At 38.3% G+C, this 12114-nt stretch overlaps 4 protein-coding genes across 6 annotated transcripts; 3 read left to right on the plus strand and 1 right to left on the minus strand.

Moving 5' to 3' along the window:
* Positions 928 to 2550, plus strand: LOC18773424 (PHD finger-like domain-containing protein 5B). 3 transcript variants are annotated; one of them, XM_020565240.1, is made up of 3 exons: positions 928 to 1041; positions 1640 to 1790; positions 1952 to 2550. In XM_020565240.1, the coding sequence occupies exon 3, from the start codon at positions 1973 to 1975 to the stop codon at positions 2303 to 2305; it is 333 nt and encodes a 110-aa protein (XP_020420829.1). In that variant the 5' UTR covers positions 928 to 1041; positions 1640 to 1790; positions 1952 to 1972; the 3' UTR covers positions 2306 to 2550. The 3 variants fall into 3 exon arrangements, with proteins under 3 accessions (XP_020420829.1, XP_007206167.1, XP_020420830.1); XM_007206105.2 differs by lacking the exon at positions 1640 to 1790; XM_020565241.1 differs by lacking the exons at positions 928 to 1041; positions 1640 to 1790 and adding an exon at positions 1818 to 1839.
* LOC109949501 (protein PSY3-like) lies at positions 4599 to 5771 on the plus strand. Its single transcript, XM_020565242.1, has 2 exons — positions 4599 to 4686; positions 5441 to 5771. Exons 1-2 carry the CDS (start codon positions 4599 to 4601, stop codon positions 5593 to 5595), a joined length of 243 nt encoding a protein of 80 aa, XP_020420831.1. The 3' UTR covers positions 5596 to 5771.
* On the plus strand, positions 5995 to 9997 carry LOC18773086 (internal alternative NAD(P)H-ubiquinone oxidoreductase A1, mitochondrial). Its single transcript, XM_007204985.2, has 8 exons — positions 5995 to 6687; positions 7126 to 7339; positions 7444 to 7604; positions 7839 to 7904; positions 8269 to 8432; positions 8792 to 8906; positions 9157 to 9336; positions 9418 to 9997. Exons 1-8 carry the CDS (start codon positions 6235 to 6237, stop codon positions 9568 to 9570), a joined length of 1506 nt encoding a protein of 501 aa, XP_007205047.1. The 5' UTR covers positions 5995 to 6234; the 3' UTR covers positions 9571 to 9997.
* On the minus strand, positions 10208 to 11968 carry LOC18772047 (selT-like protein). Its single transcript, XM_007205777.2, has 4 exons — positions 11723 to 11968; positions 11570 to 11640; positions 10900 to 11218; positions 10208 to 10732 (listed from the first exon to the last, which is right to left on the minus strand). Exons 1-4 carry the CDS (start codon positions 11894 to 11896, stop codon positions 10616 to 10618), a joined length of 681 nt encoding a protein of 226 aa, XP_007205839.1. The 5' UTR covers positions 11897 to 11968; the 3' UTR covers positions 10208 to 10615.

Consider the following 12114-nt stretch of genomic DNA (forward strand, 5'->3'; position numbering starts at 1 on the left):
TGGTACACAAGTTGGTATCTAAAGTTGGTCTCCCTAGCATGACCCTATAATAAATCTTAAATCAATCAACCTGCAACATTTTATACTTACTTGTATGACCTTCCAACGGTACAAAAAGGCAATCAAATTTACCATATTCATGCAATGACTTTTATTTCATTACCTTCCCACATATCAGATGGGTTATTGACAATATAACAATTTACTATATTTTATGGCACGTGGTTGATTTTGTCTAGCTAGTTGCTCGGTTAGTCAATAATATGACTTTTATTTCCTTACCTTCCCGCATCTCGAATGGGTTATTGACAATTTAATAATTATAAAGGTGTTGAATATTTTGTTAGATCCATTAATATCATTTTATTCTGTTTTTTAAGAACTTGTCATATTGAAATGAGCGATAATATATTAAACTCACATATACTACACGAATACTAGGACTCGAACTTAAAATTCTACTTAAAGAAATAATTATTATAAATCACCACACTAACAGGTGATTTAGAAAAGAAAAACTAGCGGAGAAATAGTACCTTTTTAGACAATTTTCTTGCATCCATTTAAATGTCCTCCTGAGATCTTTGGCACTTTCGCTGGACCCCGGTCGATCTTAAAAAGTTATTGAAAGCAGCTCTTTTTGAGACAATAAATTTTGTCCTTTGTTAATCACACAAATTTTCTATATATAAAAGAACTCTTAATATGATTATTTGTCCCCTTTATGAATAGTACAAAACACAAAGGTCCAAAAAAAAGCAAAAGGTCAAAAAAAAAGGGCCCAAACTGCAAGACAAAACCCAAGTTATCCTTTGAAGCTAGAATCCATGGAGGCCCAAATTTAAAACCGAATTTATGGTGGGCCCGGCTTGCGGCACCGACTCGAAAATCCGGATTGTTCTGAAATACCAAAGCATCTCTCTTCTCTCGTATAAAACATGGATTAGGAGAACTTGTACTGAGTTTGTTTAACACCGGTGCCAGTTAGCACCTCGGAGAAGTTGAAGTTGAGGACAACTAAGCCTACTGTCTGCGGCGCAGGTTAGCCCTCTGCCAGAGACTTTATTTATGTTATCTTCGTTTTGTGAGTTTGGTTTAGAAATGTGGTTAGTATTGAAAAGAAATTGTTTTTGGTATTTGGGTTTTTGTTTTTTTCTCCAAAATTTGTGGCTTAGGTGTTGGCAATTGAAAAGAAATTGTTTTTGCTATTGAATTTGATTGATGTTCTTATCATGCTTTGTGGTTGTTGCTTTATTTGATGGCTCATGTAAATTTAACGTGCTCTGTCTGCACAAAGTTCTCTGTGATTTGTGGTCATGTTTTCTAGATTGAAGAAATACTTTGTTGGGTATCTTTCAAGTAAAATATTGACGGTTTAACAACGCAACATGTTAAATGGGTATTTGGATTTATATTATGTTAACATATAGTTACCGACATGTTATTTTGTATTAGACTGTGTGACAGAGAATATATTAATCGTCATGTATTTGATTTTTAATTACTACTTTAAATGTTTGAGCTTTGTCTCATATCAATTCCGAATTTGAATAAAAAAATTGGGTCCCTTTCCTCCATTTGATGTCTTCAATTCAAGTCTACTGAGGCCACCAGTTGATTGCATTCATGTTCGCTGCAGATTACTTGCTCTCCTCTGAAACTTGGTCATTCTACAAGAATGGCGTCTGCCCATGTGACTTTGGTTTTGTATCTGGTTCTGATGGGGTCTGTTTTGTTCTATTGTTTGTTCCTATGCTTTGGCGTGACTTTGTTCCCTCCTTGAGTGGCAGGTTGTGTGCTTGTTCGTTTCTCTATGTTGGCTTTTCGGTTGTTCTTCATGTTGGTCCTGCCAGTGTTTTGTAGTCTAGCTTCTTTAAATTCATTCATTTATAGAAAAAACTTCCATATTTAAATGCTAATAAGACCATCCAACATGGGTATGTCTATGCAGGTCAATACAAAATAGAGAGGGATGGCCAAGCATCACCCTGATCTGATTATGTGCAGGAAGCAACCCGGGATCGCCATCGGGCGGCTGTGCGAGAAGTGTGATGGCAAGTGCGTCATCTGTGATTCCTACGTTCGTCCTTGCACACTTGTGAGGGTTTGTGATGAATGCAACTACGGATCTTTTCAAGGCCGGTGCGTTATCTGTGGAGGAGTTGGAATTTCAGATGCCTACTATTGCAAAGAGTGTACACAACAAGAGAAGGATAGGGATGGATGTCCAAAGATAGTAAATTTAGGCAGTGCCAAAACTGACCTCTTTTATGAAAGAAAGAAATATGGATTTAAGAAAAGATGATCATAAGCATCATCACATGTACTTTGATTTTGTATATTATCTACTTGGGTAGATTATGGCATTACTAAATCTTGGATCATGTTTATGCAAACAGGAACACGTGTTTAGAGACCCCCTTGCTGTATTTGGCTAGTCCTCATGAAACAAAGGATGTGTGTGTGTTTCATGTTAGGATTTGTAACACGATATCTACAAAGCGAGGAATTAGATCAATTAATGGGGTTTGATGATCTCATATTTATTTATTTTCTCTCTTATTCCCGACTTCCGATTTATAACTTTTTCTACTTCGAGTAAAACATATCACAAAATAGTATGAAGTACCATAAGAATACGCAGAGAAGTCAGAATGGAGAATTGTCACCATCAATTTTGTATGCTTGTTTTTGGTTGCCGACTTCAAAACGATGAGTGACCATGGAATCAATCAAAACCACAAGCTGAACGTTATTACGCTAAGTAAAAATATAACTTTTAGTGAAATACATGGCTACAGATTCATATATATATATATATATATGAATCCTAGTGTTTTAACTTTGATGGCCGAAGGCCAAAATGGAAAGCGTATGTCACTTGAAGAGGTCCAATTCTTGTCAAGTCACTCAAGAAACAAAAGAGAAAAGGAAATGGTGACAATTAGGATGATCTCACCATAGCAATGTGTCGACTAACCAACAAGCAAGCGTAATGCATATGCTTGTAAAACCAATTGTAGGCTGTAGCTATAGGTGCTTTACCTATTTACATCAAGCCCATATGCTTAACAATAGTTAATTTCTTAAATGGATGAAGCTTCCCTGCTCGCAGGTAGCTTGGTAAGGCTCAGTGGATGAAGCTTTTCAGCTCTTGCATAGACTTCTCTAGGTTCATATTCCCTTTCCATGCAAATCTTCATTGCAAAGTTCAAACGCATAATGGAAGCTAACTCTTCGTCTGTGTTATGTATGGGGTGGGCATTTGAATCAATGAACATAAGGATTGAACCGAAATAATCAGAAAATTTGTGTTGACACCAAGAAAAAAAAAGTTTTGATTCTATTTATGGGTTTAAGCATTACAAGCAAATGACTCACTAGTGTAGTGTTTTGAAGCAATTGCTCCCCCATAACCTTTTCTAGGTTTGAGTCCTAACATCTGTGTAGTGTGTGTGAGTTTAATATGTTATCGCCCTCTCAATAAGAAATGTCCTTTAAAAAAAAAACAAAAAAAATAAAACTTTAGTCCAAACCTAATTGAATTGGTGGTATTAATTTTACTTTCAAAAAATATCCAAATCATTTTGTAGGCCCAATTTATATCCAAATTCATTTAGGCCTAACTTATACCCAACTAACCCTAAGGCCCAATTGATACTCTTAATTACTTCACCGAGTTATTTTTATAGTGAGGGCTTTATGTATGGCGGCCCTTAGGTAAGGTTTTATTTCTTAATCGTTGGATCAAGTTAACTAATTTGATCAAAGAGCTAACCAATTTGATCTAACAGTAAGAGATAAGGTCTCACTTAAGGGCCATATATAAGGCTCTCACTATAGAATTCTCATTACTCCACCAACACCGGTGTCAGTTTGGTACCAAACCACAAACCAAACCAAATTGAGCTAATCAATCTGTTTGGACTGAATCAGAAATGCGGCTACGATTTGGTTGATGGTTTAGGGAATCGAATCGTGTCCACTCCTAACCTTAGCGTTATGTCATCAATATTTTGGGCAAGCCAATATTTGTCTTTGTATTTGGGTGACATTGTAGCACTTCATCGCCAGACGAGGACTGAAAAAAAGCCACTTTTGAAAACAAGTTGCTGGCTTTTCCTTTTCTGGTAAAAGAAGCGATCATTCAGGACAGCAACCCCGTTGACCTTTAAAAATCGATGGACATATATATCTTCAAATGCACTCACACACAATCTCGAGATGGTCTTGCCTTTGTTCATTCATGTGTTAACGTGACAGCCATGATTTATAAACGTAGTCAACTCCTGTCCTAACAATCCAATAATAATAATAAAAATATTATATAAATATGCAATCACTTTGTTAAACGGGTCTAGCTTAGTGAAAAAGAGTATTGACATATTCGAACCTCTAACATCTTGATTGTGTGTGAGAAACTCTTCTCCTCTAAGTTAGAATATTGCTTCTACTAAAAAACGTGCAAACACTTTGTGCCACGTCTTATGTCTTCAACAAAAGCCAAATATATTGTTGAACGTATAAATACAGCAATGATATTGGTCTCCCCTATATATCCTTCTGCTTCTGGATCACAGAGAGAGAGAGAGAGAGAGATGGGATTTGGAGGCAGTCGGCTGTGCTTGTGTCTCTTGCTTGCCTTTGCTTTAATCTCCTCTGCCCGGAACAACATTCCATTTTCAGGTACGCATGCATGTTGATTTCTTCTCTATACCTATATACCTATATATATATATATATATATATCCTCAAAACTCATTGCATAAGATGAGCAACTGAGTTTTGTGGACATGGGTTGGGGAAAAAAAAACCATGATTTCCAAAACCATTTAATTTTATTCAAACCCAAGTATATATAGAGGAGTTCTGTAAAAACTAGAGATATAGAGGAGGAGAATCATTTTGTTGGAAATTAAATCTAAAGTTCTGCATATATTTGTCTCATTATGATATACAATAATATATTATTATTAATTAAATCATGATCAAGATTAATCTTTTAAATTTTTTTCATTGAGCACCGTCAGGTATCCGTTGTTTGAGTCTGGAATCAATTGGGAAAATGGGGGGAGGAGGGTTTGAAGTTCGTGCAACACCAGCTTGGTTTTTGGCTTCACTGTCTCTCATCTCATGCATCCATATATGTTTGTCTCTTTTATATGCATTCTATATTTGCTAGTGGTGCTTAATTAGGACACTAGTGTCACAGACTAATTGAGACTCAATATAATATAGTTATGTATGTTGTCAGATTGTATGTCAACGTAAGAGTTATGTTGTTAAACTGTGAGTCTAAATCATTGATTAAATTCATAGTTTCACAATAACTATATGTGTGGGAAGATTTCATGGACTAAAGATTATGCAATGAAGGCTAATAATTAGTCTTTTTCTTTGTTTTGTGTTTTGCTGGTGTGTTTCGTTACATTGTTAATAGATGGTGAGGTGCTAGTGGCCATGGAGGGTAGATCTTTGATGGTGAGGACAGACGACTACAGTGACCCAACTGCTAATCGTGGGCATGATCCCTCGTCCTCCTCCTCCTCCTTCTCTAGAGCCAAGGCTGGGGGCCGCGGTGGCCGAAAAGGCTAGCTAGGTTGAAGAGGCACATATTGCTCTATAATATATATAAACATGTTTTCGTTTTCTTTAATTGGCTTAACCAAAGTTTGTGCTTACATGGCTCTTGTTTTGCGTTGTATGTATGAACTTAATATGGCCATGGCAGATTCACTTGAAAATGATTCAAAAATTTAATTATATAGATTTCGAGTTGTGTAACGAGTCATATCGGAAATTGAAAAAGTTGATATATATTCCAAATTCATATTTCTTATAAAGCTAGCTATGGGTATGGAATTGTTAATATTGTAAAGTGCAAATTCCACTTTTATATTTATAAAAAAAGAACAGAAAAAAAGAAACCAGAACCATATTATAATTCAACCTGGTTAGGTTTGGAAACACTAGAAACGGGGACCAATGTAATTAAGTTCATCCGAAACGTTTTGCCCAAGCAAATGCTTCGTGTCAACAGGTGTAACACGTGGAAACTACCACGTGTACAAGCTGTAAACACTCTGCCACAAATTTAGCACAGCAGCAGAAAACGACACCCGATATTGTTGGAAGCTTCTTCTCCTTCTTCAAGCTTCACATATATGTGCTGCAGATCACTCGCTGCTCCCAATACTCATTTCACTAAACGACGCCGTAATCCTCCAGTACCCTATGGCTTGGTTCAGAAGCCTCATCCAAGTCTCAGCCACCGCCAGATCAGCGACCAAACCCAGAATTTCAGACCCATTTTCTTACACTCTGCTCTCGCGCTTCAGCTCGGAGCCGGCTCCGATCCATGAGACTCCGGCTCCTCAGCCGCCGACCCAGTACTCGGGTCTGGGCCCCACGAAGCCTGGCGAGAAGCCCCGGGTGGTGGTCTTGGGCACGGGTTGGGCCGGGTGCCGGCTCATGAAAGGCTTGGACACCGATATATACGACGTCGTTTGCGTGTCGCCTAGGAACCATATGGTCTTCACGCCTCTGTTGGCGTCCACCTGCGTTGGGACTCTGGAGTTTAGGTCCGTCGCGGAGCCAATCGGGAGGATCCAACCCGCAATATCTCGCGAACCCGGGTCGTATTTCTTTCTTTCTAATTGTGTTGGCCTCGATCCTGATAAGCATTTGGTACGTCTTGTGCTTTTTGGGGTTTTATGTTTTCATGGAAAATATGTTTGTGAATAGTGAATTGGGTATCTCTAGATTTAGTGACTTTTTGGGTAAAGTTTGAATCTTTTGAGTAAAGCATGACATGGGTAATTGTTATTTAATTAAAGTTTCTCTTTTCCGGAATGGAAAATATGAATTATTTAGTTTATGTATTGTAAATCTTGGGGATGTTTGATTTTTCAGCTGAAAGTGTCTTAGTTTTAAGTTTTAACAAATTATTTGATTCGAAGATTATGTCTAGGTGAAGACTCGAAGAATGTATGTTAGTGGGAAAGTGCTACACTGTGATGCATATAGAGTTACAAGACTAGCCTATTATTGGTGGATAAAATATTCAAAATCTTGGAGATTATTTGGATTTTACAATGCAAGAAATTTTGGTTTTGGGAAATGAAGGTGCAATGCGAGACTGTAACTGATGGAGCAGAACCCTTGAAGCCATGGAAATTTGAAATTTCATACGACAAGTTGGTAATTGCATTGGGAGCAAAGCCAACCACTTTTGGAATACAGGGTGTAGAAGAACATGCAATTTTTCTTCGTGAAGTCTACCATGCCCAGGAAATCCGCAGGAAGCTGCTCCTAAACTTGATGCTGTCGGATGTTCCTGGTATGTACTGCAGTTAGATTTTAAATTTAATTACTTGAGACTAACAATAATTTGATGTGAGCTCTCGTTGTATATTTCACTCATGGATTTTTGGCTGGGGGCAGGTGTTTCTGAGGAAGAGAAAAGCAGACTCCTACACTGTGTTGTTGTAGGAGGTGGTCCCACGGGAGTTGAGTTTAGTGGTGAACTGAGTGACTTCATTCAGAGAGATGTTCGACAAAGATATTCCCATGTGAAAAATTATATTCATGTTACCTTGATTGAGGTTTGTCCATTAAATCTTTGCCATGGGATTCAACCTTGTTAAATACTTTTACAAAATAATTAGATATAATGCAGTCCATGCAAAAACTTAAGAGCCATCAGTTATTATTGTTATTATTTTTTTGAGAGGAGCTGTCAACTGTTTATTGTAACAGGAAAGTAGATTACCATTTCAGACTTACCAAATCTTTTTGAAAGAAAGTATGGAAATTGAGTAGTGTTCTTGTCTTCACAGGCAAATGAAATATTATCATCATTTGATGATCGATTGCGGCACTATGCTACAAAACAGCTGACAAAGGTAAGAGATATTTTATTCATAAAAGAACCTATTGGCTGTTATTAAGCTTGTTCTAGTTTTTCATAGTGCCTGCCTATTCTCATACTGGAATGTCTGGTCTGCCTTTAGATGTGTAAAAATGTCTTTCTAGTAATTAGTGAAAGCAAAATTGAAGTCCAGAAGCCCAGTTTCTACTGTTTGTGTTGGTATCTTCTCACTACTACAGGTGGACCAAAGATTTCAATTTTTTGGGGGATAATTTTTAAGCATTGATCTTATGTAATGGCAACTTTAAATGCTAATCCATGGTATTGGAATGACTGCTAAAGTTAATTTCCCATTGAATCTCTGGAATGTTCATGGTTCATCTGATTGTTTCTCTCAGTCAGGAGTTCGTCTTGTCCGTGGGATCGTCAAGGATGTCAAAGCTCAGAAGATAATTCTTAATGATGGCACCGAGGTTCCTTATGGGCTGCTGGTATGGTCTACTGGTGTTGGTCCATCACCTTTGGTGAACTCCTTGCCACTTCCAAAAGCTCCTGGTGGAAGGTAATACCTTATTTGCTTTTATCAAAATGGATTTCTTCCTCCTCTCAACTACAGAAGTTTCTCACGAATCTAACCTTGTGGTGATTCTTCTGATTTTCATCTTAAAACCTTACAAATTTTCATAAACTTTGGTACCTTCTGTTGAACTTTTAACATTTAACTTCTTCTATCCCCTGTTTAAAAATTTTCCATGTGCCTACCATATATATTGGATTGCTATCAATGGCCTTTTGGTTTGTTGATCGTAAGGTTTCAATATGCTTTTGGTACATGTTTCCACTTTCTCCCTCTTTTCACTACCCAAATTGTTAAGCATGCGTTTGAAATGGCATATCATATTAGAGTTTCTCTGATTGCAGGGTTGGCGTTGACGAGTGGCTGCAGGTTCCTTCCGTCCAGGATGTGTATTCAATTGGTGATTGTAGCGGTTTTGTTGAAAGTACTGGAAAACCAACCCTTCCAGCCTTGGCCCAGGTTAGGAATTGTTTGAAGAATAACTTGTGCTAACTGCTAATGTAGTACAGAGAGTAGTTGTAGACCTGTAGATCCCCGTGCGTGTAAAAGTCCATAGGCTTTGAATCGTGGTAGTAAGTTGAATGTAGATCTTTTCTCTTAAAAAGTGATTTCAGATTTAACAGTCTATTGTTAAGGGGTGGATACTGGTGATATAGTGTTACTGGTGTGGTACCAGACCTTTATGCATATCTATTTCAAATATTTGAAGGTTGCAGAGAGGCAAGGAAAGTATCTGGCGAATTTGTTGAACAAAATTGGTAAAGCTGGTGGAGGACGTGCCAACGGTGCAAAAGAATATAAATATGAGGATCCATTTGTGTACAAGCATTTAGGAAGCATGGCAACTCTTGGGAGATACAAGGCTCTTGTCGACCTCAGACAGAGCAAGGTGAATTTCAAGCCACTTCTAAGCCCACTCTCTTGAGCTTTAAGTTAAGATAGCTGACCTATGTAGCGTATCTATTTTCAGGACGGAAAAGGCTTAGCTCTGGCTGGATTCACCAGTTGGTTTATATGGCGCTCGGCATATTTAACACGAGTCTTGAGCTGGAGGAATAGATTCTATGTGGCGATTAACTGGGCTACAACTTTTGTGTTCGGGCGTGATATAACCAGAATCTAGATTCGACACGGAAAGCAAGATACTTAGTAGGATGGACAATGCTACTAGGTGATTCTGGCGGCACCATGGCAATGACCGAACTGCAGTGGCACTGATCATGTGGCCGCGAGTGCTGTGATGGTGAAGGTTGGATTCAATGGGTGATTAATGGCAGGAGTGGCGGTTGAACCACTTCCATGGGGAAAAAAAAAATTTGAATAAACTACAATATATAATGTGGAAAATGATATGATTGCCATGTCATTATGTAAACTAGAGTTTCGTGGTATTACTTGGTGCCCTACATGTTACTTTGCCTATGGTCATGTCTATGACCAAATTACTGCATATGCATTTTAGTGATTGAATAACTGGTTTTACACGACATATTGTGGCTATTTTATATTGTGACTTGAGCTCTTACAAATCGATGAATCATATTCACTCATCACTATTCTCTTGGCAATGCGACCACCATGTTCCATTAAATCTTGATTTCTAACGCTGGACATTATTTCTTATCAGAAGTTTTAAAGAAACGAGTAGCATGATACATTCCCGACCAAGTTATGTTCAAATTCTTCTTCTTCCTTTTAAACCAAACATACAAGAAGGTTCAAAATTTTGTTAAAATACACAAACCCAGGCAAATTGCAAATGCACGCACAAGTTCCAACCGAGCAGTTCCAATTTCAAGAACAAAACTAGAGCTTGTTCATATTGGAGTTTTGGGTCTGGTAAAATATACTAAATACATGCGAAATGGAAAATTAAAACCAGTGTACAATCCCAATTTTGAGTAAATACGGAAATTATATTCCATCAAACGAAATTGCCTAACAAGTTTCAGCCTGTCTCTGTTAATATGCAGAATATGATTATCATAGGCACAACCTATCTGCAAAACATTCTATTGAGGTTTGTACTTTGTATGACAGATAACAAGTCATGGCACCACCCAGCTTGAAGCCTTGAACCTGCTACTCAACCAGTTTAAAGTCTTGAACTTATGCAAGATTACAACTCCAACCGCAAGGATTCAGACTTTCCAAACCCAACTGAAAGACTAGGGAGCTGCAGCTCCAAGGCCATCTGTGATTCTTGAACTACCCAACTTCGCGGCAATGTCATCCCTTAGTTCAATCTCACCTGGGAATCTTCCCTCCTTCAGCTTAGAGAAAACCTGAAATATACAAGAGCACAGAAGCTACAGTCAATCATATGCACCATTAAAGAGAAGCATTATTGAAAAGGCCAACACATGTATTCACCAAACAAAATAACTGAATATCAATGAAATTCTAGTTCAAAGCACACATATGGCCAAACAAACGAAAAGGGTTCACCCACCAATTCATCGTTGAGGAAAACTTCAAAAGCACCAGTGCCTTGGAGGAAGGACTGCAATGCATTGCCAAGAAGCCAAGTGGATGCAATGGTCCCAAATCTATTTGCACGCAGAGAGTAATACCAAGGCGGGGGTGTCATAATCCCCAACATTGGAAAAATGTGCTCGCCCGCCATTACTATCCCAAAAACTCCAACTTGAGCAACGGGAACCAACTTGCTGAGCACACGCTTTGGAAGGGGTGGGGGGTGATTCGAAAGAACAACATGAATTCCAGGAAAAGAAGACTCCAACATCTTTGTTATTGTTAGTGCATTCCCCCTACCAAAACCAAACTCTATTCATAAGTAAACATAGCTCAAATTTTTTTTTTCCATGATTCAATCTAACATGTGAATGGCAAACCAAGTAGTACATCACATATCTCTTTTGGAACACAAACTGGGAGCTAACAGATAAATCAAGAGCATTTAATGGGTTGGAGGACAAAGCCCAGGATCAGAATAACATTCCAAAATTTCTATTGAATAGCTGTTCAAATTGATCTTTTATCATCTCACATCATAAACACAATATATACAAGCCAAAATCTATGAAGCAGGTGAATATAATAATTTGACATAAAATGAAAGACCCAATACGAGAAAGGCAGAAAAGAAGTAAGACAAGTACTTGTAAGAGCAAGAGGTGCAGAAACTAATCTTGACTGTGCTGCCGGCTCCGAGTCCAACAGCGCTTGGTTTCTGAAATTCAATAAAAATCAAATCAGAGCATGAAGAAAAAGAGGGTATCAATTTTGGAAAACAGAAAATTAGTTTGAAGTACCTGTGAGGGGAAGTCTTTGGCAACTGGTGATGGTTGGTGTTGAAGGTGGTGATGGTGATGGTGATGGTGGGGAGGCTTATGGGGCGGAGGTGGAGGTGGAGCGAAGAGGTTTAGGAGGTCGGTGCAGAAGAGGAAGAGCGGTAACCCTAGCAGAAGAATCTGTGTGCGATCCATTGCTAGAGTTTACAGAGTACAGACGACGGAGAGAGACAGAGTGTGTGCACAGACGAAAATGGTTCTTTTTCTGTTGTAGTCTTTTACTTTGACTCGACTGGTTGGTTGGGATAATTTGGGCTCAGACCATTCTGGGGAGCCCAATAATTTTGGGCTTCTGGCCCAGAACTAATACATGCATGGAAATATGGGGCAAATTAACGATAGTCATTCATGGG

Source organism: Prunus persica, chromosome G6 (genome assembly GCF_000346465.2).
Source record: "Prunus persica cultivar Lovell chromosome G6, Prunus_persica_NCBIv2, whole genome shotgun sequence".
Classification (NCBI taxonomy): Eukaryota; Viridiplantae; Streptophyta; class Magnoliopsida; order Rosales; family Rosaceae; genus Prunus; species Prunus persica.

Coding starts and splice junctions, on each gene's coding strand:
- LOC18773424 (XM_020565240.1), top strand. CDS start 1,973: ATGGCCAAGCATCACCCTGATCTGATTATGTGCAGGAAGCAACCCGGG.
- LOC109949501 (XM_020565242.1), top strand. CDS start 4,599: ATGGGATTTGGAGGCAGTCGGCTGTGCTTGTGTCTCTTGCTTGCCTTT. Junction 4,687..5,440: donor GAACAACATTCCATTTTCAG/GTACGCATGCAT, acceptor CATTGTTAATAG/ATGGTGAGGTGCTAGTGGCC.
- LOC18773086 (XM_007204985.2), top strand. CDS start 6,235: ATGGCTTGGTTCAGAAGCCTCATCCAAGTCTCAGCCACCGCCAGATCA. Junction 7,905..8,268: donor CTACAAAACAGCTGACAAAG/GTAAGAGATATT, acceptor TGTTTCTCTCAG/TCAGGAGTTCGTCTTGTCCG. Junction 8,907..9,156: donor CCCTTCCAGCCTTGGCCCAG/GTTAGGAATTGT, acceptor AAATATTTGAAG/GTTGCAGAGAGGCAAGGAAA.
- LOC18772047 (XM_007205777.2), bottom strand. CDS start 11,896: ATGGATCGCACACAGATTCTTCTGCTAGGGTTACCGCTCTTCCTCTTC. Junction 11,219..11,569: donor TGCACCTCTTGCTCTTACAA/GTACTTGTCTTA, acceptor TGGTTTTGGTAG/GGGGAATGCACTAACAATAA. Junction 10,733..10,899: donor TTTTCCTCAACGATGAATTG/GTGGGTGAACCC, acceptor TGTATATTTCAG/GTTTTCTCTAAGCTGAAGGA.